Source organism: Mauremys reevesii, linkage group 3, assembly GCF_016161935.1.
Source record: "Mauremys reevesii isolate NIE-2019 linkage group 3, ASM1616193v1, whole genome shotgun sequence".
NCBI lineage: Eukaryota > Metazoa > Chordata > Testudines > Geoemydidae > Mauremys > Mauremys reevesii.
The window spans coordinates 48,374,270-48,401,986 of NC_052625.1; the positions used below are offsets into that span (position 1 = coordinate 48,374,270).

General features: G+C 42.0%; 1 protein-coding gene across 5 annotated transcripts in view; it reads left to right on the forward strand.

The window, feature by feature from the left end:
• Positions 1-241: 241 nt before the first annotated feature.
• ESRRG (estrogen related receptor gamma) overlaps positions 242-27,717 on the forward strand; it is a 473,961-nt gene continuing 446,485 nt past the window's right edge. Inside the window, exon 1 of one of the 5 annotated variants that reach the window (XM_039530377.1) lies at positions 242-371. In XM_039530377.1, the coding sequence (XP_039386311.1) occupies positions 370-371 (2 nt within the window). In that variant the 5' untranslated portion in view covers positions 242-369. Of the gene's footprint in view, positions 372-1,549; positions 1,579-4,037; positions 4,104-22,729; positions 22,823-27,717 lie in introns of those variants that run through there. The other 4 variants (XM_039530375.1, XM_039530376.1, XM_039530385.1 and 1 more) reach the window with 4 other exon arrangements.

Consider the following 27,717-nt stretch of genomic DNA (forward strand, 5'->3'; position numbering starts at 1 on the left):
CCAATAAAGTCCAATTCCTTCCCACACACCCACAACTTTAGCCCTGGCTGCTGCCTGGGGGGTTTTTAATCTCACAAAGAGAAAGGGGGGCTCCATGCGCAAAATTACGCCTTCTCCTCTCATTTGTTAGCTGATTCCATCAAAAAGTTCGGTATTTATAGGCTACACACACGAACCTGGAGTAATACAAACCCTCCCGTGTTGTTCCCCTTGCAAAGTGACCGGTCCCGAAGCATCTGACCGGTTTTGTGCGTGGAAGAGAGAGCGCGCGAGAGAGACTCACACACACAGAGCTACTATCAAACCCGGGGAAGAAGAGCTCAAGCTGAGAGATTTATTAATTGCTAAGCGCTGCTCTGCCATCCAGCCATGTGAGTACCTAACAATGATCACCTTTCGCACAGATGGTCAGTGATCAGACGCAGGCACTGTCTTTTTTCCCCCTTAACCTTTCTATTTTTTTTATAATTTTTTCCTGTCCTTTCCCTTTCTCCCTATTTTTGATAAAGTTTTAGTTTGCCTGGTTTATGCCTCACGAAGAGGGAGAAGTAAACATGGGAGGTGGAGGCGGGGGGGGCGAAATGTGCCGGAGAAAAGGAAGGAAGGAAGCCGTGGTGGAGAGAGAAGGAGGGTTTATTGAGCGATCGCCTTGTCCCTTGAGTCCGATCCGACTGGGAATTAGTATCAGAAAAATAACGTAGGTTATCCCCCCCCCCCCTTTCTTTTCCTGTCGCGTTCAGCCTCCTAGGCAATCACCCGGGTAGCGATACGGGGGATCCATCTGTATTAACCCAAACCCGGGGGTGGGTGGGTGGAAGGAATCTAAAAAAGAAGGAGAAGGGGGCTTGGTGGTTTCGCATGTAGAAGTGACTAGCGGACAGCTCCAAGCGTGATGCACAGACAGGTAGGAAATGCTGCACACAGGAGTCAATGCGCTCTCTGGCTGTGAATACAGTTTGAAGGGGAGAGAGCGGAGACACAGATCACACAGTGCGCTCTGCTATCCTGGTCTCCATTATCCTCCCGCAGTAGGTGCCCGCCTTAGAAATCAAATTTCACGTGGAGGGAATCGGGATTTTAGTGGGGTGGCTGTAGGGTGGGTTAGAGTTTGTTCCCCGATCTGTCCAGTGTCTCGCCTCGCCTCTTCCGATAGGTGAGGCTTTTCAGGCAAAGCTCAGGGTGACACAATAAGTCAAGTGAAATCAAGCTTCACGCCGCATGCAGGATACGGCATGTGCGTTTCAGATAGTGCTCGGATGACTCTTTGGAGCAAAATGCAACCTGTAATAGGAAATGTGACTCTTGAAAAGGTAGGTATGTTGCTTTATGCAATACTGGGAGAACCTAAGGCTGGGAGACCCTCAGCTGGGGAATGCGGGGCGTGGGAGAGTGAATTCGCTTCCAGCTTTTCTAAACCAATACTTGAGCTCCAATCATACACTCCCAGGTTAGTGTAGCATTAAATTAACAGTCAGGGTGATCCAGGGCATTAGACTGTGTGCCCGGGCTGGAAACTCTCTTCGTTTAGACACAAAGAAGAGAGCGAGAAGGAGTTACCCTGGAAAGGCAAAGAGCACGGTGAGTGTCTCTGTTTGTTCTCCCGCCTCACCCCCCATGAGCAAAGTTCAGTGAAAACCAGCGTGTGTTTGTGTTGGAGCCCTTCGGAATCCCTTGGTCACTGGCGGGTTCTGGCGCACTAGTGGTCGTGCCTGGGCTTTAAATACAGATGCTTTGGCCTCGAGCGCGCGTACAATAGCAGGGAGAACTTGCAGTGCCTTGGCTATAACTTTGCCGCATCATGTGGAAAAAGTGACTTGGATCCAATGCCATTGATAGGTGGCCCTGAAGCCTCCTTTTCAATAAGCAGCCGTGGAAAAGCGGCATCGGCAAGCCGGCTGCCTTATTGCTTCAAGGTGTTGGACCGTCAGATTCCCCACTCCCCACACTGCACCTACAAAGCCACAGCTCTTCTTGGCTGGGGCAGGTGTCAAAAGCGGGAGGGGATCGTGGTTTGCTGACCCCTAGTTCGGACACGCCGAATTGACAATCACAGGCATAGGGCACAAGAGCGCTAGATGCAAGACTTTCCCCTTGCCTTTCAGGAATACACACAATACAGGGCACCTGCAGGGCTGAAAGTGGGCCAGGGCCACACGGTAGGTATCAGATCACACACAGCAGAAGAAAGAAATTCCGTTAAAAATACATGAGTTCATATCAAAGGGCGAGCGTGATTTTTTTTTAAACAAAGGTGCACATTAGAACAAGCTAGAAGCGTTTTCTGTCTGATACTATCTCCCACGCCCACTAGAAATAAAGCACAGCCTGCTCTTCCTTTGCGTCTTTTAAACTCCCTTTTAATTAGAATTGCTAAAGTAGGACACCCCGGTAGAAGATGTTTTCAGTATCCACCTACATCTCTGCTACAAGCAGAATTAGTGCCTGTTAAATCCACTGTTTGAAACGCAGCCCTCCTGCAAAAGTCTTCCCCACCCCACGCGCTGGTTTGCCACTTTCTCATCCCCACAAATTGCAGGGTGGTGAGGGAAAGGTTACTCTATTTAAAACAATCTCTAAAGCAACAACGAGGAGGCTGGATTCAAAAAGCCTTGCCTTGTTGCAGGCACAGCAGAAAGACTGAGGTTGGGAGTATCCCTTAGAACTCATTTAACTTTTTTTTTAAGTGCAAACGTAGGTGTTCCCTTCCACTTTAATTTATTTGATCATATCATAAAAAAGATAAAATCGTCTGCGTCTGGTTACATGCCGCTACCGCACTAAAAGCTGAAGGTGGGCTGGGCTGAACTGAGCTGTGGAATCGGCACTCGTTAGCTAATGGCAATGACTGAAATGAAGTTTTAGCCCTTGCTTTCCAAAGGAGCATTACACTCGAAGCGGGTTTACCACACTCATACACTTCTAATTTGCGCGGCTTAGTTTCTCGCTACTTTCCCCTCCTGGCTCTGATATTTCTGATGATGGCGAAGGCTGATCACATCTCTGCTAATGACAGTGTCTGGCGAAACAATTCTTCTTGCTTCTATGTTATAAATGGCTTCAGAGAAAAACTGAAATCCTTTTGATAATGAAACACCTTGAACGTGTTAAGCTTAGAACCACTGCTGGACCAATGCAAGCTAACATGCAGTTTACATTTTCTAAACCAAGAACGCTATTTATTTCCAATGCTAAATAAGTACTAGGTTATATTCGCCTTCAAGGAAAGTTGTCCTTGTTAGAGCGCTAAAAACATTGCTAAAACCTTCCCCTTTAAAGCCTAGATCCCCCTTTAATTATTATCTGTGTGAAGATGAGTCTAAATTAACCCTTTAATATGAAAACTTCTGTCCGCAAAGAATGATAATTATCTTTCCTTCTTCCAAAGATAATTATAGAGAAGGATGTATTTTTTTTAGAGTTCATCAGTAATTTAACTGAACTATTATCCCCCACATTCAGTCTGTTCAAAACGGTTTACCATCTCCCCTACATTTTCTTTAAATACATGAAAACATGTTTGAAGTTGTGAAAAATAGTTTAGAATGTAGCTTTAGAATTAGCGCGTGATCGCAATTACTGATCTGCCCTAACATGATCCGAATTATCTGAGCATAATTTAAAGTCTAACATTTGCTGGCACAAATGTGTGGCAAGCAAATAAAAACCACCCCCACAACAAATGCATAACAAACAGGAAATAAAACCCCAACAGCGTCTGCATAGCAACAGGTAACACACCTGCAGAGTTAAAGGGCTCAATGCGTGTCTTTAGCTGGCTAAAACCCGCCGGTATGTTTAAAACAAACAACAAGCGCACTTTCAACCATCGGATACCACGAAATGCCCAACGAAATTCAAAAAGTTCTAAGCTACCAGTGCGATGAACAGGAAATCTGCCAGGAAACCAAAAAGATCAGCGAATAGCTACATAGCCTTGTTTGCAACTCACACCGCCCCGCTAGCTTGTCAGTCGGCAGAAAGAAGAGGGGTTGATTTTAAGCGGCACAGACACGTGTTGATAGTGAGCAGTCAAAGAACAACACGGTCTTCATGGTGCCCCACCAGGCTAAGGGCTGAACCTCATCATGTCCTGCCCGCATCTGGTATGTTACTAAAGCGTCTGTAGCGAATCCCTGGCGCGTCTGATACAAGCCCAGCTCCAGAGCCTGGCTCGGCCCTGCTTCCCACGGGCCAGTAACACAGCAAAGGGGCACTTCAGTTTGAGGGGGCGATGCACAGTCTGTAGCTGGTTACTTAAACGGCGGGGGCAGACAGCGGTGGGGCGGGCTAAGTAACCGGTCTCCATCACCGTGCAAACAGCCCCCCAGGCTTTGTGTGCGGGGCGTGCCCAGGCAAGAAATAGCGGCCACCTTCCTGGCTCAGCCACCAGAACTTCCCGAGAGGCGCCCGGTTTAGGGACAGCTCCTTGCTCCCAAATCCAAACACCCCGGCCCAGGGGGAGTGTTGGGTACTGGCTGGGACAGTGCACCTGCTCAGGGGGGGCTGATTCTCCCGTCCTTCCCCGGCACAGCTCTCGCTGAAGTCAGTGGGAGTTTTGCGGGAGTAAAGGCTGCAAGCTCTGGCCGCTAGAAAAGGGCCTGAGACGTTCCGACAGGTCCGCCCTCGGCCCTCCTTCCTCGCCAAACCCGGCTGGGTTTACGGGTTCACACACTTTGGGGGGCGCTGGGGAGGCTCGGGGAAGAGTAAACGAGCGGAGTTCCCTTGCCCGATTCACTGAACTTCTTCCAAAACTCTATCCCGGCTATTAAAAGTTGTGTCACTCTTGCAAAGAACCGGTGCCCCGCACTGGGAACGGGGCTACAATTGCGATGAATACTAATCCAGGAAGGGAAACTGAGAGAGACCTTAAAGATCCTCTTGACCCCAGGAGCCCCCATTATATATTGTATGCGCTTTCTCTCTAATTGAAATCAGTTATTATTGCTGCTACAAAGAGAGAGAGAGAGAGAGAATACTATCTACAACAGACAGGGTGTCTATTTCAATAATGAGCAGGGAAGGCAAGTTGCACAGTTGCCGAACTTTTTGAACATCAGACCTTGCATTTTCAGAGTTCGGCTGTTTGAGTTGTACAGAGTCAAAATCTATTTGGCCTAATCCGTTTCTTCTGGGTGTCCTCTTGGTTATACATAACAGTCCTATATTAAATGGCCATGTCGTTTAAACACTTTTAGGAGATTCTGAAAATTCTCATTGAGAAACAGAGCAGCTAATACCAAAGCCATAGCATTGTTAATGAGGGATGATGCAGTCCTAAATAACATTGACAATATTAATGTGACTTCTTTGGAATACGGAAACCTTTTCAAACAGCAATACTATAGCCGTACTTTGTCTTAAAAAATCAAAACTAATTGTAATGATACTTTGCAACTGTTTTGCACCTTTCATCCATGGATCTTTGCAAGCATTAATTAATCAGCCATCACAGTACCCATGTGAACTAAGTCAGTATTATTACATTTATTTGAGTATTGTGGAAACTGAGGCACAGAATGGTTATGTGGGACACTGGGCAGGGCACAATGAGTCATTGGCAGATGTGAGCATAAAAAGTCTGAGTCCAGAACCCCAGTTCGGTGCTCTGATAGATTATGCTTCCTTCCTTGTAACAAATAATAAAAGACAAGGACATTGTATTTTGAGATTCTGTGGAAATACTAATTTAATTTTCATATTTTATATGACCAGAACCCCTAAATGGATTTATATAAATGTATTACATAGTTACTTATTTTGTGTGTGTCTCTCTAACACATGCACAAACACATAAATATTGCAATACAATATTTTCACAATATTGACGTATACAAATAATGTATAACTTTATCACAGTGAGCCAAATTCCATAAAGCCTGCATGGAATTTAATTGCACTAACTTCCCGAGATGAGGAAAGATTAAATACACAGTATATGACATTCACCTGTTTTACAGTAGACACTCCTTTTTTTATATACATGTTTTAATACAAGTTACACTAATGTCTACTAATGCCTGTTAGTCTATAAGGTGCTACAGGATTCTTTGTTGCTTTTACAGATCCAGACTAACACGGCTACCCCTCTGATACTAATGTCTACTGCATATGATAAACTTTGTGGTGAACATTTTCACAGTGGCCTTTAGTTATGGGTGTCCAATTTAAAATCCTTTGGGCTTTTTTTTTCAATGTTGAGCACTCAACTCCAAATTAAGTCAATGGAAGCAGTAATTTTCAGCACTTCTGAAAACCAGCCTCAAGGTGTCTCAGATTGGAAATTTAAAATCTGAGATTGTTCTTGAAAATGTTGGCCTGTGTTATTTAGGAGCCTTGACTCCTAATTTACTCTGAAGTTACAAGACCAGGTCCTAGAAGAGGCTGAAAGAAAGATGCAAGTATCCAATTAAGTAACTTGATTATACACCTCTACCTCAATATAATGCTGTCCTCGGGAGCCAAAAAAATCTTACCGCATTATAGGTGAAACCAAGTTATATTGAACTGGCTTTGATCCACCGTTGTGCGCAGCTCTGCCCCCTCCCCCCCCCGACCACTGCTTTACCGCATTATATCCGAATTCGTGTTATATCGGGTCGCGTTATATCGGGGTAGAGGTGTACTTCACTGCTTCTAGCTCAATATCTCTCTGCATTTGTCGTTTTTATTAGCTTCTTGTTTAAATCCAACCAAGGATCAAATAATCAGTATGAAATTAGTATTATTATTTCAAAGATATTAATGTGCCATGATATCTGGGTAAAATACATTCAGTACAATTTATAATGGGAAGTCTCCCTTATACAAATACAATAATCAATAATGGCTAGCACAACCGAACAGCTGAAAATGTAAGTTTTGAAAGATGAAATATCATCACAGAAGTTGGTGAAGGTACCTCTCTCATTCTGCTGAAAACTGTCTGAAATAGAAACAGACTTCCAAGGAAAACAGTATACAGCTAGCTGAAACAAAGGGATTAATCAAGACAAACCAGTACCTTGCTGATTTCACAGGATGCTGTATTTAATTAATGGAAGCTGCTTCTGTGTTTCAGAAGTGAAGATGGTTGGGAGACCAGGTAATACTATTGTGGTGTTGGCCCAACAGAGGGTTTCCACGGTTTGGGACAGATTTCTGATGCAAAAAGATACAACTCCACTGAAGACAATGGAGTTGCACCTATTTACATGTTGGTTAATTTGGCTCTTTTTGACTAATACCTTTTCATGACTCATACATATTACTTCCCGATGGATGAGAAAGTCATAAAAACTCTGCTCCACCTCTTGGAACCTTTAACATTATCAAATACAGACATAACAATGGATTACATCAGGCAATGCCTAAATCTACCACTGAGTTTTCATTTTTCTCTTTTAAGAAAGGAAGATGTTCACAGACAATTGATCCCTTGAGTGAAACCTTTCATCTCAAGAGTTTTTATTACTTTCATCTACCAATAGATACTCAAAACAAAACTAAGAACCCCTTCACATCTGATTTAATTTTCAGTGGTTTCCCATCTGTGTAACACCACCGAGTTCAACTGATTTACTCCTGATTTACACATGTGCAACTGAAAGTAATATTAGGCCATAAGAGGATGACATAAACCAGCAACAATGAGGAAATTTAAAAAACTGAGGCGGACACTGTCTGTAACTTTGTTTTGTAATGTGTCAACAGAAGCACAGACACAAATAAGCACACTGATCCAAACATTGATACAATTCCTAATTAAGGGAACACAAAGTTAATGACAAAGGTAAACTGTGAGTCATAATATAATTAGCAAATGATGATGTGCTAACTTCAGAAAAGTGTATAGGGGAAGGTAAAGGGACTTTCCCTACCTTCCCTATAGAGAAACCAGATCTTAGCTACAGAAGGAAGAGAGAACAGAGAACAATGTGAGCTATTTTGAGGATGTTGTAGGGTTAACAGCTTTCATATGGTAGTTCATCAGTTTATCTTGGATTCTTAACATTATTAAAACATTTTTTCTATTGAATTTCCTTGTTTTATTGTATTGGAATTTACTCAAAAAACAAAGAGGGCTTCTTCAAAATAATGTAAATGTCTCTCAGACATACAAGCATTACAAGGGCCATATCATGTCATCACGACATGTGTAGATTTCCCACTAACGTCACTAGTTAGTGTGCACGTTGGCCATGACTCAAGAGCATGACAGTCCATAGATTATTTCTGCAAATACATATGGTCTGTTATATAATTTATCGGCTCTCCTATGTGCACTTTTACCTGAGGGATTATACACACTTTTCTTCAAAATTGTTCTGTGTCCACCCATTTAGGCAATTTTAAAACGATTCTATATTCAATAGTCAGCAACAGCTAAACTGATCTCCTGAATAAATACAGAGCTAGATAATTTAAAAAAAAATTGTATATCATGTACCAGGTGGTCTGGGACAGGTTTCACAGCATACTCTTTTAAAATGTACTTAGGATGTAGCTTGTGCATAGTAACCACATTCAGAAAAATGATTTGCAATAATGGCAAATATCTCATTCGTTTTGAAATTTGTTGTCCTTTTTTCCCCAAAATGAACAGAGCAGTAAAGTCATACTAAGAACTGAAGACTTCCTAAATTTTATATTTTGAAATAAAATATATTTTGGGACATTATTATTATAATTTATTTGTAATTTGTTAGTGCCTCGAGGCCCTAATGTACACAAAAAAGAAAAAGATAGTTCCTCCCCTAAAGAGCTTGCAATAGCAGTAAGCCATAGTCGAGGTGACTTTTTGCATATTTAAATCAGTAATGTAAAAGTGGCTGCTACAGTCATGCAGTTAATGAAAGCTGAGTAACACAAGATGACAAATTAGTATAAGCACCCTAAATAACTTCACGAATTGAGCTAAGGGCTCAGTCCTGCTTCCAATACCAGAACTCACTTGGACTTTAAGAGCCTGCTTTCATTGTTGGTTGTATTGTGGTATCAGAGCATTGTGGCTCCGTTGTGCAGAGCATCATTCAAACACATAAATAAGACACAGAAGAGCTTATTGTTTCAGGCCTCAATTTTTCATACACGTACTTAGTATTGTGGTGCTCTCGTCATGTTACATTGAATGCAAATTGTTAGATTGGTACCATATCTGAGAAGCTGCCAATGACATGTTACTAAGCTTAATATCTGTCATCAACGACTTTTACATAGCATGGTGTCTTTATATATTGTTCTCGATGTAATTAAAAGTTATGTGTATTGTTAAACCTATGAAAAACCCAAGCCCATAAACTCTCACTAACATGGAAACTGATGCCTAAATGAAATCATTCTGTGTATGTGTATATACTTAGGAGTCAAAACATTTTCAATAGATTCAATCACACTCCTTTTTATTTTATATCCCATTATAAATATTTTAATATTCATGAGAAAAGAACAAGACTTTTAAAAAGAAAAAAATGTAGATTCTAAAATTTGGATGGGGAAAGCACAGGATGGGATGACCTATTTTCTATTTCTACCTGGATCAGTGAGTTCCTATATCACTGTGGGTAATTTTGCTCTATGCCTCAGTTTATCCATCTGTAAAATGGGTAGAATAATATTTTCTTACTTTAGGTTAGGTCTATACAGTAGCTGGGAAAGTGCTTGCAGTGTGGGTACACAGATGTGCTAGCTCTGCTTGGGCTAGCATGCTAAAAATAGACGAGTGGCCACAGCAACATGCTCGGCAGCTCAGGTTAGCCATTCCAGTACAGACTCCATGGGAATGTACTGCAGTGTAACCCCATAATAGCTTACATGATATAAAGGAGCCAAAGCAATTTACAGCTCTACACATACAGTGCTATTGAAATGCAGCCACCTCTGGGGTGAAGGATGACAACCAACTGGATACAGTAGTGTAGAGAGGGAAAATTTTAGCCAAGGATAGCAGGAAAAACTCTTTTTTTAAGGGAAGTGTCATGGAAAAAGACTCATGTATAGTAAATTGCATGGACCTCAATTTGTCTATGTTGGCAGAATGAAGAAATGGATAAGCTTGCAGGATCCTGCCCTTCTCATGTGTTCATAACTAACACTGATGTAAGTGAGGATGACAGGTGATGTGCCTATGTCGATGATAGAGACTGTAGTACGCAGCTGATCACTGAGGTCACACCCCCATTACCCAGCAAAGAGATCTTCATAAGTGTTGAAATCAAACTCTAGTTTTTTAAACACTTAAATGAAATCTTCTGCTTTTCTCTAAAAAACAAAACACATAAATATGCCGGATGGAAGAGGGGACTCATTTATATACTTTGGGGATTATGATTGGACCAACATAGATCTTTCCTAGATTAATAGCAGGTGAAGGCCCTGAAGGGTCACCTTTTGTCATTAGAAAGGTGAAGGAAAGTTCTTAGCTTTGCAGTGAGGTGTCATTTGACCTATGACCCTGATGTAATGATAATGTGGATTCTTAAGATTCATGTTCTTCAAACAGGAACATCCGCTAGTGTGTATGACTCTATGTCAAACTTGTTTGTTTATTATATTATCTATTAAGCTAGCCTCAGATGCTTTATAGAAAACAGACACAGCAAACCCGAGACTGGTAATAATACTAAAACACTTATATAGTGAACTTCATTTGTTGATCTCAAACGGCTTGACAAAGGAGGGTAAGTATCACTATTGCCCTGTCCATACAAAGATGCTGAGTCACAGAGTGGTGAAATGATTTGTCCAGGGTCATATTGTAAGTCAGTGACAGAGCTGGCAACAGAACCCAGGTGGCTTGGCTCTCCTACAAACACATTATCTGTTAGGATTCCGATTGCATCACAAAGCACAAGAATTTTCTGGTGACATCACAAACTACTCAAACATTGCTCCAGTTTTCTTCAATGGGAGCTTTGCATATGCATCCAATGACACCATTTCATTCATAGAATCACAGAAATGAGGTCATCAATTCCAGCCCCCTGTGCTATGGCAGGATCAAGTAAACCTAAACCATCCCTGACAGGTGTTTGTCCAGCTTGTGCTTAAAAATCATCCAATGATGAGGATTCCACAATCTCCCTTGGAAATTAACTACCCTTCAGGTAGAACCTAAATCTCCCTTCCTGCAGATCAAACCCATTACTTCTTGTCCTACATGCAGTGGCCCTGGAGAACAATTGATCACCATCCTCTTTATAACAGCCCTTAACATATTTGAAGTATACATCTGTACAGTATATGTATGTGTCTGTAGCTGGGTGTTAACTAGACATGGTTGATAAATGCCCCCAAATATTTTCGACTGAAATTAAAATTCAGAAAATTTCAACCATCTCTAATGTTAACCTCTATATTTCCATGTTTTTGATTATGCAAGCCCTTCATGGGTGGAAGTATCTTTTGAAGTCAATGGGAGTTGCTCACATAGATGGCTTGTTGGACTGGGGATATCTAGCATCTGATTATATGTTGCACCTCCCAGACAGCCCAGGGGGGAGGGGCAAAGGTATGGCTCTGGGGAAATAGCAAACAGACACGTATGCTGTGCCAGCACCAGGAGAATTCTCCCTGGAAGCAACGTATAAGGCTGGAACAGAGACAGAATCTGTCCGATAATATTTTAACTTTAAATAGTGCACTCAATTAGAGAATGATATAACATCCCATCAGTACAGGCATTAATATATGGGGACAGTTTTCTAGCAACTAGATATTAATGCTCAGAAAATAGTAAACCCTTAAATGTGGTCTGATTCATACAGAAAAGGTGTAAAAACTAAAGGGGGTCAGTCAAAATTGTGGCCTATTGTACAGATGGCCAATATGGCTGGTGATTAGGGATGTGGTTTTATAATGGCAATTTTTGTGAAAAAATCATTGGATATTCGTTGTGCAAAAGCTAAAGGTTATGGAAATACAGAGGCACCCGGCTAAATCTCCCTTAACTGATGTGCAAACCTGATGTCTCCCAGCATGCCTGGTATGACTTTCACTGAAGTCAATGGAAAGGCTCTGACTGACTTCACCTGGGAGCTTGAATAAGCAGGCTCCAACAACCCAGTGATCCCATTTCTTGGCAATGATTTAGTGGCAAAATGCCCTGAAGTCTCCTACTAGGTAGACTGCTTTGATTTCGACGCAATATACAGTAGTGATGCTACAGAGTATTACCTTATGTAATTAAAGTTATACATTTCAAAATAAATGAACATGGCAGATTGGGCATGATTGTGATCTGACTGGCTCATAAAAAGTGGAACTCCAATGAAGTCACTGGAATTAACCAAGTGTGAAAATTGGGGTGAGATCAGAATCAGGCTTACTAAGCTCACGTCTGCATTCCTCTCACATCCCAAACGCTGATTGACGCCAGTAAGAGTTTTGGGTGTGAAGGAATGCAGGACTGGGCTGTTTCATGATTCATTATCCCTTGATTCTTTTTGCTGTGCTTGTGGACATAGCCACTAATTCATTAAAGGCTAGATTGTAACTTTACACACTGAGTAAGAGGCAGCAGGTAGCTGCACTTGCCCCCCAGGGCAGACCAGAGAAGGAATAATAACAGTGTTACAATTCCGCTCCTGCTTCCCCTTTGCTCTGGGGCGTCGAGGGAAAGTAAGTTACTTCACCCCTTTCCTTGGAACAGCTTACTCCCCTATGTGTGTCCAGCCGCTCCGGAGCTCCTTCCCATACTTTCCCAACCCTTCCCTGCCCACTTGATTGCAGCAGAGGAATACTGGGTGACTAGTCCCCATTCTTCCTCCTGGCCCCCTGTGGCTGGAGTTGAGCTGAGCTGAGTTGAGTGAGGAGAGCTGAACAGAGGGATAGAGGGAGTGGGGGGCTCTACTCCCCTTTGCGGTCAACAAGGGCTGTGCCAATCTAGTCCCAAATTCACAATCGGTCTCCCTGGCATTAAAGTGGATTTAGTGAGTTTCTACCATATAATTACAAAAAGGATAAAAAATCATGGGCATTGTGTTGAACACCAAAACCTTTATTTTTCCAGTTTTAGTGACATTAATCAGAACTACACTTGTGTGGTTTTGGGGGTTGTTTTTTCCTAATCTTGTATGAAGGAGAAACTCCCAGATCTGACCTGTACTAGAGAAGTTGCATTAGATTCCTGATTAATCTAATTAAATAGGTGCAAATCCCTAATCTACATACATTTTAAATCAATTTAATTAAACCAGCACAAAAATTCTAATATACCAAGGCCTTGGATACTATGATGATGGATGCAGTGGATACAGCTTGACAGGAGATAAACAATTTGTCACCCCAAGAATTAACATCAAGTTGTATGCATAGTTAGCCTATGTAACCAAGCATTTCTGTTGCAGTTATTGTGTCTCCCTTACTTCCTATTGTTTGTTACACTCAGTTGTGGCATCTTTTTTTAGCTTGTAGGCTCTTTGGTGCAGAGACCTTGCCTTATCATGCGTTTATACAGTGCCTGGCTAAGTGAGGCTCTGATCCTGAAAGAGGCCACAAGGTGCTACCCTAATACAAATCAATAATGATCTTGCAAAGAGGGCAAAAGTCTGTTCTCAGCTATTTTGGTGTAAATCTGAAGCAGTTGCACTGATTTCAGTGGAGGTGCTTTGGATTGACACTGGTACACCTGAGATCAGAATCTGGCCTGGAAAGTTCACTTGTCTGGTCCTTTGTGATACAGGGGACTTGCTGCTAAGTACTGCTGTCTTTAACTGCTCATTTCTGTGAGATATTGAGCACCATCTATTTCCACTTAAGTGTTGGAGTTGAGGGCACTCAGCACCTCAGAGCACTGAGCCCCACAAGCCTTTTGCACCGCCCAGAAATTACCTTGGAAGCTTTCAAAATTCTCATTAAAATCCCATTGTTTACTTTCACATCCATACTCACATGTAACTTCTCCCCTCCCCCCCCCACAACCCCCCCCCCCCAACATGTTAAAAATCAGGGTTATTGGTTTTTTAAAACCTGAAAATCAAGGAATCCGTATCACTCATGAGGGGGATGACACAGCTGCAGCCCTAATGATGATGTACCAACTACTGAAACAGTAGGGACAGCTAAAATGAGCACGCTTTTCTCTTTGCAAGTTGAACAGTATTCCACCTGGGTGCAGTGCTGAAATATGTGATAAGTAATTGTAGAATCTGCCAAAGATTCTGCATTGGTGCTCACTTCTCCTTCACTGCTGCATAAGTGTTTTTTACCAATCATTTTATAGCATTGCTAGTGCTCTGTGATTGTCACTGCCCTGGTTCCATGACAGAAACAGCAACTTCTCAATTTTTCCCATAAACAGTCAGATGGCCAGATCCTCAGCTGGTATAAATTGGCACGGCTCCAGTGACATCACTAGAGCTATGCCAACTTTCACCAGCTGCAGATCTGGTTCCCAGGCTGTCACCCTGACCAGCCAGCTACTGAACAAGTCTCCTCCATGAATGCAGGCAGCCTTGCAAATTTGTCTGTTTGTGTCTAGTATAACAGAATATGGGATTTTGAATGGGTTTAATTAGTTAAATATGTTTAAATATATTTAACATCTATTTTACAATAAAGCATTTTTTACTTTTCTCACAATTTCCCATGATAAACAACTTAAAATATTTTGCTGTTATTTTCCTTTTTTCTTTAAACTTCTAGGATTAATTTGGTTAGAGTCCTAGTGATGTAAAAATCTGGCCCATTTTTTTAACCCCCTGAGATGGACCATTTCACATCAGCACCAAAGGCAAATTTACAATGGGAAGTTTCTTGCCAACATTCCAAACTGATGAATACTGCTATGGTTTGTTTGCAGTGTTCTTGTAGCCATGTTGTCGCAGAATATGAGAGACAAGGTGGGTGAGATAATATCTTTTACTGGACCAACTACTGTTGGTGAAAGAGATGGGTCTGAGCTGAAGAAGAGCTCTGTGGAGCTCAAAAACTTGTCTCTTTCACCAACCGAAGTTGGTCCAGTAAAAGATATTACCTGACCCATCTTGTCTTGCAGCTATGGATTCTCAGTCAAACGTTAGAAAGCCTGAAACGTAGAGTCAAATTTTCAGTAATGCACATACAGCATTTGCCATCCATATCTAGGCTTATCCTTGAAAACACAGGTTTTTGTGCACATCAGTGGATGAGCTTGCACATTCTGTGGACTAGGAAGACTGTCTGAAAATGTAGCTCTTTACAATGGACTTTTACAATTGCTGAAGATGGAAAATATTGTACAGCCTTGCGAACAGCATGCCTGAGCAGAATATGCCTGTTGTTCTACTTGTTAGATCAGCTTGCCACTTCTGACTTTGACACAGAATCTCTTTATTATCTGCACATTAACCTTTTGTGGGATAGGAGGACAGCTTATTTTGCATCATGGGCATCCACAGAAGTCCCACTAGTGGAAATCCTTGGGAGCTGTCTAGTGGATGCTCTGGCCACATGACCTAAGTGGTCATACCCATTTGCTGTACCAGCTGGTTCTGATACTCCCTGGTGGAATGGCAGTTTTGGGAAGCTTGCAGGGGCCTGTGTTTTAAACTGGGAATGAGTCATGCTCCGGGAGTGCTATATCTGTACATGCAAGAACAATATACCTTTGCACATACAAGACTAGCTACAAATCATTGTCTATTCTGATGTATGTAGCCTTCACAGTGTGATAGATATCAGGTCCTATTCTGTATTCGTGTTTTAGAGGCTATGTGCTAGTAGTTTCATAATTCAGAACAGCCAGGGCCAGACTGTGACAGAGCCATAGGCTGCTATGGACCCTACGTGACGCTTACGCCTAGGGTTACCAGATAGCAACTGTGAAAAAACGGTACAGGGGGTGGGGGGCAATAGGCTCCTATATAAGAAAAAGTCCCAAAAAACAGGACTGTCCCTTTAAAAATGGGACATCTGGTCACCCCACTTACGCCGACCCTGTGCGCAAAGTCCCTCTTGATAACCCACACAAGGCCTCGTCACAATTGCAATCCCTCCTGCGGCAAGGGAAGTGCAAAGACAGCTCCATCAGTGTGTCCCACAGAGAGCAAGAGTAGGTGGGGAGATGGTCTCTGCACTTGCATGTGGAATGAGCTGGCCATATTAGGGGACATACTCTGAGCAGTCCTGCTGCACACTGAGCAGTTCAGGGAGAGAATCACTCACTGAGCTCCTGATGAGGTAGAGTAACATTGCACTGGGCTCATTCTTGGGCCAATGGCTAGATGCCACAATCTGGCCCTCTGTAACCAACTTAATAGCTTGTTTTTCTATTTGAGTGAATTTTAGTGTTCAGGAATGATGCCAGATTGACTACTAGAAACTGGATTTAGAGGAACCATCTCTAGAAGTGGAAACAGATCAGTCTTGGTACCAGTTTGGTCCTCAGCCTACCTGCCAAGAATATCAGAAAGAGTGCCAGTTAGAGCCAACTGGGATAGTAGACTTTGTCTACTATGAATGAGGCCAATACCATTATATTTATGTTGTATTACTACTTCCTGATGGCAGTTTGGAAACTTTCATCATTATCAAACTGAGCAGCTTCTAATCTCCGTACAAATTCACTCAGCTGTCCAGTTCTCCTAAGAACAGACTCTGTTCTTATCAGAGGTGGGCCCAAACTGTGAAGCTTAGATCTGACTCGGAACTTTTCCAGTTTGAGGAGGCTTGGATCCAGTATTTTGGTGATGGCCCCAACTCTAATTCTGTACTGTGATAAACAGTTGCTACAGCATCTGTACTGTATTTTTTCACATGTATTGCAGCAAGTGTAGAAGTCAAATAGCTAAGAAACATGCTTATGTATGTAAAATCAAATGCGATCCCACTCTCTCTGATTTACAGGTATGCTTATTCTGCATACGCATTAAAAATACATGCATCTCATCCCCTACAGCTATAAACTAAAGTAAATTTGCATGACTCAGGGATTTCTTCAATGCCCAGGTGTAAACTCCGGTTAGAGATGGTTATGGCCAAAGAGTAAAACAAGACTATACTCTTTAGTATTAATACTATTGTTCTCATTTAATGTGTAATTCACAGTATCGGTACAAGAAGAAAAGCAGTCAGTGGTTTGTTATGACAAGTGTTAGGCATTGGCATTACCAGCATACTCCTCCAAAAGATTCTTCACTCATTTTATTGCGTTGACTGTGTGCTGTGGTTGGTTAGGTCTGTTTGTATATGTTGTGCCATCATTTCATTGCCTTCAGTGGTCTCCTGGTGTTATTGACATCCATTTCAGCCATGTTTTCCCCATTTGTTCTTCTATCCTTTCCCTCTCACATACAGGGCTGGCCCTGAGCACATGGATACCCTGCAGCTGCAGGTGGCTCCACGTTTTAGGGGTTCCTCATTGGGGACACAGCTTAACATAAATTTAGTTTTCATGATCTCATGAAGCATGCAAGGGTCTATTCAGTTGTTTGCAGGAAAGCATATGGCCTCAGACCAGGCCCACTCATGTAGACTCCAAAAGCCCCTTGTCTTCAATGTTACTCTTGCTTGAGTCAGGCCAGAGAGCATAGCTGATACCTAAACTGCCCAACAGTAATAGTTTGATTCTTTTTCAGAACCCTCCGTTTTACCTCTCCTTCATTACTCAGTGTGGAGAGATGATAATTTTCTTTCAGAAAGTAAGGCTGCATGTGGGAGAAGTATCGATAGGTGAAAATCCCTTCCCCCCACCTGTCATGACCATCAGTCAAGCTTATGGTTTGGGGTACCATCTGAAGGCCATCGCTGCCTTTTGCATGGGACGAGGAGCCATTCAATCTGCTTAAATGCGGATCTCTGTCCACGCTCCAGTCTGCTCCCACTGTAGCATCAAAGCAGAGCAGAGATCCTTTTCACAGCATATAGTAGGGACTCAGCTCCTCCATGCAGGCTGTGTCTTCATTAGGAAAAAACATGCATTTATAACTCAAGTTAGCTAACTATCCCAGAATGATTAGTCCAGTTCAGGTCCCTGCTCTGCCTGATTTGGAACTGAGACTTGAACCTGCATCTCCCAGATTAATGCCTTAATCACTGGGCTAGTGACTGTTCTGGGGTGGGTTTTTCTCCTCCTCCCCCGAGTGAAAAAATGCTTTGTCAAAAGAGTCCCTACCAGCTCAAGTCAGAATGACTTTTGAACAATTTTCTGCTTAGCATTAAACTACAGGATATTTTGGTTAGACTCTCATTTTCATAATATTCCTATAAACCAGTTATGCTACAGGTGCCTGATTCTGATCTCACTCACACTGATTTTATACTGCATTACTGTACTGACTTCTATGGAGTTAGAACTGTATGAGTTCCGAATCAGAACCTTATTCTTAAAGTGCCTTCTAAATGCCATATTAATTCTGCAACCCATTCTGTGGAAGTTTATTAGAAATTCCTCTTTAAGGTAATATGATTAACTTTTAATGGTGCTTCAGTTAGACCTACTGCTTTAAATGGAGCAGTATATAAAGTAAAAATGGATCCTGTGTATTTAAAAGGATATGGCCAATCTATTTTTCATAGTTTTGAAATTTTTTTGCTTTTGTTTCTCATAACCCATTGGACATTCTTGCAGTTAAGGGCCTAACACTGCCTCCAATGAAACCGAGTGGCAAAACTTCTACTGGAATTCAAACAGGAGTAAGAATGGGCTCTATAAATTCTAATTGTTTTCCTTTGTGGCATATACTCGGGTATGTTATTGTAGACTTGATCATAAATCCATGGCTACTGTTAGTGATTTTAAGAAAAAACATTATTTTGAGAAAGAAAAACCTGCAATGAATTAACTGGGCTTCGTAAACAGATAAAAGAAAAGTAGGTCAAATTTTGAGCTAAAATACTTTCGGAGTATCCCTTGAAACCCAGTCCTGCATTGTTTCCTTGTGCAGGACTGTCTGACATGGAAGCCAGACTAAGTTTTACATGTGAACAGTCTGCAGGACTGGGCTAAGTGGAAAAGGGTTGAATTTAACTTCATATTCTAATCACACTGGAGAAGACGTAGTAGGCCTACCTTGTGCACACATTTTTAAGCTATGCTTCTTTGACAACTGAGTAAACTGTCTGCTGTATGATCTATAGGCTAAAGTTAACTATGCTGCAAAGGGGCACAACTCAGCTGATTTCACAAAGGCTGCGTTTGGGCCTACAGCTAAGTTCTTACTTGCAGAGATAGACCGATTTCTTTGTTGTTGGTTTAGGAAAGGCCTGATTACTCATTTATTTTATGGAAATGTAATATATTTTAAATACATGAACTTCTTTAAAGATACTTAATTTAAAAATTAGTTTGTAAATATTCACTCCCACAATCACAATCCATCCTTTCATCTCACAGGGCCAGACAGTGAGAAGTGTTGAGCAACTGCAATTTACCTCTTAGGCAGCCGTATCATGCCCTTAATTGTTAAGGAGAACTCTCCACGGCAATCAACTGGCAGTCCTGCTTAAAAACTGATGGCACACTATAGCCAAGAATATAATATAATCAAATACTTTAAGCAATGCATTCTGTTGCTCCAAGAAATGTTACATGCAGGAGAGTGTAGAAGTCTTATTTCAATACAGCAACAAAATGTTTTTAAAAAATAACAAATCACCAAACAGATGCTGCAATTTTAGAAACTGGCTGTATCCTACCATGTTCTAAAAGTTCTAGGTTTTCATTTAAAAAACCCAACTCTCTTTCTTTCAAACTGAAAGATACAGACATCACAATGTAAATCAATGTGGTGTTGCCCTATTAACCCAGCCTTGCAGAAAATTGTCCAGTCAAACAACAGCAGCAGGAAAAGTGGGAATTTACCTCTGCTTGACCCCATCTTCTCAATAAAGTGTGAATGCCAACACCTAATTAGGACCATTTACGGGCTAATAACATGAAGCATGGACAATTTTTCCTTTTTTCTTTACATATAAAAAACCCAGGAAATTAAATGGAAAAAAAAAGTTTGTTAATCTAATATTAAGGTTGCATAGCTGAAATCACAGGAATGCAAAAGGTAAAGTTCCAGCAATAACTTTACATCAGCCACATTGCACACATGCAGTATTTGCGATTCCTGTTTTTCTGGTTAAATGTGTCGCTTAGCATATTATGGTTTATTATTAAAAGCAGGTAATAAAGCATACAGGAAGGTGCAAATGAGCAGAGTTAGCTCTGCTGTAGGACCCTTCATTTTTGCATTCCCTGAATTCTGCGATTTGAGTGTGCAGATTTAATATGCATTAACACAGTTTTGGTATTTAAGGTGTATGTGTGTGTAAAATAATTTGTGTTTAGTTCTATAGTGCAAAAACCTAAGTTACTGCTAAGGTTGCAAAGTTAGTGCCACCTCTGCAAACACTTAAGCATGTGAGTAACTTCACAGATGTGAGAAGTTGCTTGAGTTCAGTGTAACTACTAATTTGTCAAGTTGGTCTACCCTTAAAAGTTAGGTTGACATAACTAGGGCATGGTCTGCACTACAGGGTTAGGTTGGTGTAAGCTGCCTTGCATCAACCTCGCTGTGGAAGTGTCATTCACTCAGGGGCGGCTCCAGGCCCCAGAACACTAAGCGCGTGCTTGAGGCGGCATGCCGTGGGGGGCGCTCTGCTGGTCGCCAGGAGGGTGGCAGACGGCTCCGGTGGACCGCCCGCAGGCATGCCTGCGGAGGGTCCGCTGGTCCTGCGGCTTCAGTGGAGCATCCGTAGGCGTGCCTGTGGGAGGTCCACCGGAGCCGCGGGACCGGCGACCAGCAGAGCGCCCCCCGCGGCGTGCCGCCGTGCTTGGGGCGGCGAAATTGCTAGAGCCGCCCGTGCATTCACTTAAATTTGGCTCCAGCTGACATAAGTGCCTCTCTACGCCAATTTAGTAACATAATCTCCCTGAGCAGCTCAGAGTCACGGTTGAGGTAATTCGGTCGACTCAGTGTCAATGTAGACACTGCGTTGCTTATGTCAACTGTTACTGACCACCAGAAGCCATCCCACAATGTCCGACACTAACAATACAATCGATACAAGCGCTCCAGGTGAGGATGCACACCGTTGACACAAGGAGCCAAGTGTACACACACATGACCGATTTAATAACTGCAGTGGCTGTATGCCGACATAAGTTAGGTTCACACAATTTTGGCCTTCATCGGTCAAGGGTGTCAAAAACCTTGACATAATTATGCCCATCTAGCCCCACTGTAGACACAGCTATCTTAACAGAAGAACGCTTCTGTTGATGTAGCTAGCTTCATTTCAGAGGTAGTATTCCTACACCGATGGAAAACCCCCTTCTGTCACTGTAGGCTGCATCTACATTACAGGGTCATGCCTGCATAGCTACACTGACATAGCTATGCTGATATAATCACTGTAGTGTAGACACAGCCTAAGTGTTTTCAGGATGCAGCCTAAAACTTACAAAAGTCAGAGAATGAAAAGCTAAGCTTCTTGTTGCAACTTTAATCCATTCAGACTGCACATACTATGTGCATTAAGGCAAACACTAAACTGACTGTAGATTTTTTTTAAAAAGTACATATGTGCAGTGTGAGCAAATTGACTTTAATGGTAGTTGCAGGATTAAGCCTATCTATATAAAACATTTTATTACTTTTCAGAAATAAATATTTTGGAAGCTTTGCAGCAGATGTAGTGAAAGATAATCTTAAATAATATTATTTGAGGAAAATGTTGTTCAAGGCTTTTTTTTTGTTTTTTGTTAAAGAGACACCATTGTACTGGCGAATTTTAAAAGTATTGGTTATACCTTCCTTTCTCCCCTGCTGTGTTCACTCTAAAATGAACACTTGGCAATCCCTAAATTTAATACTGTACCATATGGATACACTCAGTTGGGGGCTTCCCCCCTCCCCACGCTCCCAAGGAGCTCTAAAGCAAATTTCTGAGATACAGAAATAGCCCTTGTGCAAGGCCTATACACTGTGTGTCTGCTAGAGGCAATTCAGACAGTGCAAAGCAAGAACATTATTGGACTCTCTAGATCCATCTAGCATTTCCGTTGCTCTTTCCCTTTGGCCCCCGATGGCTTAGAAAATGGCTTGTTTTCCTATGTGTGAGTGGGAGAAGCGTCCCGTTTGTTGCAGGAGGAGGAATTTACTACCCAGCATCCGGGCTGGCTGAGGGTTGGCACCCCCTTTCCCCCACCCTTTTTTTTTCCAGGTGGGACTTGGCGATGACCAGAAAAGAGCACGTTGGCACTGAATGTCACCCTGAAGGTAAAATGAAAGACAAAAAGATGAACGCATGCTTGATTCCTTCAGCAGCAGCAGCGAAAAACACACACAGCGACTCCATCAATGCAAATACAACAGAGCCGTCCGCTAACGACCTCCACCGTATGATTATGTATTTCTATAGAAAGTGTCAAATTTTCCCCCAAATGCATGCAAAGAAACGTGCACATACCAGGTAATGAGCCCAGGGAAAACCTGGCAGCTTCCCCCTTCTCCTGCCAAGTTATCATTGAGAAAACAGACAGGCAGAGTGACGTCCTGGGTCAGACTGAGTGCGGATCGACTCTACCAAGGAAACAGGGAGGCCTCCGCATCCGCCGAGCACCCGCCGCTCCCTCGATCCCCTTAGATCTCGCCTCGCCCGGTGCAGAGCAGCCCCTTAGGGGACCCCGGTGCCGCGGGGCGGCTCGCTGAGCCCCTGGCCAGGGCATGGGGAGGTGGCCTGGGCCTGCCTCGGCTCAGCCTCCCCCCTTCGCCGGCTGAGGTCGCAGGAGCCCAGTTAAAGGAGGCGTGTGTAAAGATTTTGCAATGTCCCTGCATGGTGTTGTAGACTTTCCTAGCAAAGAAACCGGCTTCGGCTTCTTTAAAATCCCCGACGACTCACCTGATTAACCTGCCTGCGGTTCTGACCTGACCAGGTAAACCGAGTCCCAACCTTACCATCATGCACATCTGCAGACTGACACCGCATCTGGGGCATGTTTTTGATTTGAGACTAGCAGCTGAGAGAAGCTCTATTGCCTCCCCCCCCTTCCACCTTCAGACCTTGTCAATTTCACTTGCTTAGAGTCAGTCCCTTAAAAAATAAAATAAAATACAAATCACACAACAAAGCCCAGGCCCCAGGGGTGATCGATTTTCAGCTCTTTGGCGGTTTTTAAAGAATAGATTAGATACAGATTGGTATTTTTTCTGCCGACAGATCCAAACCCGGCAGGTTTTGTCCTGCTCTACCCCCATCCCCCCTTTTCCCTTCTTTCCAAAGGACCGAGAGTGCTGTGAAAGTGACAAGGTTTTAACGAGCCGGAGTTAGGCGACAGGGTCCTTGGGGCGGCTTTGGCTTTTGCGAAAGGGGTAGGGGGACTTGACTTTACAGCTGTTGTCACTGTGTGTGGTGGCCGCTGCTGCTCCGAGTGTGTCTCGCAGCCTGTCTTAGCGCCCCTCGCAGGGAGCTCAGAAGTTCCGCGATCCCGGGGCTTCCCAGCTCGCTGCTGCTGCTGCTGCTTTGCTGTCTCGGCCCCCGGGTTGCCAAGAGCAGCCCCCATCGGCCCAACACGATGCAGTGGTTCCCCCTAGAATAAGCTCCGTTAGGCTCCTAAGGAAAGAGCGACGGACCCAGAGAGAAAGACGCTTCCCTTTCCTCCCCCCTCCCTTTCTTCTTCCTTAAACATTTCCATGAGTGATTCACAAGAGCCAAACAGGCCTGGTAGTGGTAGAAACCCTGTATGTCACTGTGGTGGTGGTGGTGGTGGGGGGTCTCGTTGTTATTATTTATTATGTATTTATTTATTTTTGTCTGTAGCCTGGTTGCTTCAGGTGATGTTGTGAAATTGCCACATGGGGCTGCTTGGCTAGGAAAGCACGTTTGCTCTGTTTGTGTTGTAGTATGTACTAGAATCAGTGGACATGCAACATGACACATCTATAGGCACAAAGAAAGCAAGTCATTTGCAAACGGAATCCGGGGGGACAAAAGGAAAGTGTGGAAGGTGGGATGTAGTTCTCATCTTGGTGGTACCCCAGCTCCAATCTGGAGGGGTTTTATAGAAGTGATCTCATGTTGCTGTCTAAATGTGACCTGCCTGACAATTGTTTTTTAACTTAACATTAATGCTATAAAAGATAAAGTGGTCTGAGGCTATATTTTGAAGTGCCGCAGGGGCAGTTCTCTGACTACTTGGTGTACTGTTGTTAAAAGATTTTGCAGGCTACCCCACATCACATAGGAGGAATGCATTTCAGAAATGAGCAGAATAATGAAAGGGGCAAATAAAAATGAGTAGAATTTAAAAAGAAAGTAAAGTAAAAGAGGAGGAAGGGGGTAGAAAGGATGGAATCGAGGGCCTTGATCCCATTTTATTGTGATTTTAACCCCAACTGTGTCATTTTGATGTAGTTAAGCAAACTTTAACAAAACATAAACATTGAGACAGTACCACAGTCTATGCGAGGGAGGGAAATTTGAATGCCCTTCAAATAAAAGACAGCGAAGAACTATGAACATAGCTCCTTGGTCGTATAAGGGAAGTACATGAGCTGCAGCAGGCAGTTAGTGGGGGAAAAAAGATTTTGGAATCTTCTATTTTCCTTGCCACCCCCATCCCATTTTAAATGTGAAGAGGTGCAAAGCTTTGATACACTGCATCTCAAATTCCAAGCTAAAATGTGAGTACTCACAACATAACCCAAGTTAGACTGTACGCATGGACATTCAACCCTGTATTGCACTTCCACTGAAAACATCCAAGGGTTTGGGATCAAGAAATGATTTGTATAGTTACACTCTTGTTCCCTGTATTTTAAAGTATCAGTGTAACAAGTGAATTTTTAAATGCATAAACTGGAATCTGACAGGTCTCCCCTAGGGGGACTTTACAGTTTAAAATGTTCAAGAGGCAGCAGAAGGTAAACATGGCATTTGATGTGTTCAGTATCAAAATACAGCAAATAAATCAATTACAGTAACTGTGTGCAATATCTCATTTATTCTGCACTATTTTTTAGAAATTAAAAGGTTACTATTAGAGTACTATGTCCATATCTCAAACGTAGCACCACTTATTACTGCAACAGTATTTCAATATTAAGTGATCTTAAAGATAGTTCATCTTTCATTTTGAATCCTGAATTTGAATCAGTATTAGAATGTCAGTGCTGCAAGATAAGGTATAACAAACTAAGTAGACAGCTGAAGGGCTCCTGGTGAAGGTGTTGCTGAGAAGGATATCTTGGTCTGTTCTCAGTAACCTTGTTTACAGGGACATTTCAGTTGCAACCAGAATTTCAGCAAGAGGCTGCCTAGACTAATGTCTGTGTGTTTGAAATTGATCGTGAATGTCTTTTTCACTATAAACATTATATATGCCTTAACAGAATACTCATGCAAAACTTTTCTGGAAGGTTATAGTGTTTTACTAACAGGAAGACACATCTTTGCAATTGTATACAATAGGGAAAAAAAAGTATTTATAAGATTTGATTTTGGTTTTCTGATGCGTCATCCAGAGGTAGTTATACTGGCTTTTTTAAATGTTATATATAGGACACACACACATATACAGGCTTTGATTTATCAGATTACAGAGTCTTGTGAGTTTTGAATGTATTTTACAGCCCACCAAGTAAGTTTAAGGTAAAATATGAAAATATAACATTTATGCTGTGATTTACTGAATTTTAGCTAGCTTGTTTTAAAATTGTATTTGGAAAATTATCCAAATGTAGAGACTTGGAGTTAAATGCCAGCAGCCACATTAATGATGAAAAATGCTGCTGAAACACTTTTGAATAATAAATAGGATATGTAATGGTCAACCGCAAGATAACATTTTTACAGTGTTTTTATGGCTCTAAATTGGCTGCATTGTAAACCAAGCTTACTATTCTATTAAGTCATCATACTTTTCAATTATTTAACGTTTCTAGACAGGCAATCTAGTATGGTCTTCATTGTGCATATCAGAAAATTATATATAAAGTATAATTGCTTGTTGTTAGTATGTGAGGGCTTCATTTTGGATCAGGATTGAATTTTAACTTAGGACAAATATTACAAAGTATGCACATAGAAAAAATGATATGGAAATAGTCCTACTCCTATGAAATGGGGATAGTTACTGTGCTGAAATGTACCTAATACAATTTGAGATCCACTCACTAAGAAACCTTGACAGTATCTGCCTTCCAGGTACTGTGCATTTGGAAATACTATATCTCCATTTAAATGCAGATCTTCGGTTTTCTCCAGGGGGCAGTTGGTGAATCTTTCGATTGAACCACTGGTACTAGAAAAACTAACTGAAGATTTCCCCATGTACAAGAGACGCTTTCAAGTCTGCCTGTTTGAAATAATGATTATAAATTTTTCTGATATTGCAGTTTTATATTGATTTTAAATACCTTTCAACAATCAAACTAAGGGAATAGTGCATTTTACTCAAACAAAGCAGTTTTATGTTTCCACTCTTATGTGGGAGTCTGAGGAGATATTATAACCATTAAAATAAGTTCTTTGTTTTTACACTAGCATTGTGTTTGCAAGCAAATTTCATCAAATGGACAGGGCAGTCTTCCTCTGATTTTGACCTAGATTCCTCTTGATTATTCCTAGAAAATTAATACCTGTTTATTTCCCACTGTGAAAATAGGTGAGCATCCGTTGATGCTCTCTAGGTGTGGCTGCATGGGTAATGGGTATACATGCAGTTAACTCCGTCCCTCCTCAAAGACATGTTACTAGAGCTGTGTGAAAAATGGTGCTCCACCAACCAGGAGATCATGCAAATATTTTCCTTGGTTTCGATCCATGTGGGTTTGCATCCTTTGGGTGTGGGGTTCAAACAAATCCAACATCTCACAGCCAAACCCTATTACAGCTGCTGAGTTTATTCCAGTTGGCATGTTGAAAACAGGAATGTTGGCTGGTTGCTGTGATAAATCGGGCCATGTTTGCTTGAAGCAGAACCCAGCATTACTAGAACTCAGGTCCAGATTCACTCACATCTAGGCCCATATTCACCTAAAACTCAATGGTCGTTAATGGTCATTAGGAGTTAGTCCTACTCCCACTGATGTTAATGGTAACTACTCTCATTGATTTCAATGGGAAAAAAGATCAGGCCCTTGACAAATGTTTCCACAAAAATGCTCAGAGTTGCAGGGGTAGGCAACCTATGGCATGCGTGCTGAAGGCAGCACGCAAGCTGATTTTCAGTGGCACTCTCACTGCCTGGGTCCTTGCCACCGGTCCGGGGCTCTGCATTTTAATTTAATTTTAAATGAAGCTTCTTAAACATTTTAAAAACCTTATTTACTTTACATACAACCATAGTTTAGTTATATATTATAGACTTATAGGAAGAGACTATCTAAAAACGTTAAAATGTATTACTGGCATGCAAAACCTTAAATTAGAGTGAATAAATGAAGACTTGCACACCACGTTATTGTTTCTAATAGAAACCAAAACTAGGCAAGTTTCTTACGCAAACATTTTACATCTTAGTTAAATGTGTGAGGCCTAACTCTCCTCTCCTCTCACTTAATGCCAGTGTCACTCCTTGGATATCAGTGGAGTTACTCCTAGTTGGCAAATGTATGAGTGAGAGGAGAATCAGGCCCAAGAGTTTCACAGCATGTACACTTTTATTAGCGTGTCGATCAATGAAGATGGCCCTTTTCTGTAAACTTGTGGTAAGACTAGCTTGCTGGTGTGAGTTAAGATTGGCACTTATTTTACAAAAGCATTTTTCCTTTTTTAATATGTGGGCACAGTCCCTTATTAAGGGAAAAGAAAATGGAACTTTTCTCAAAC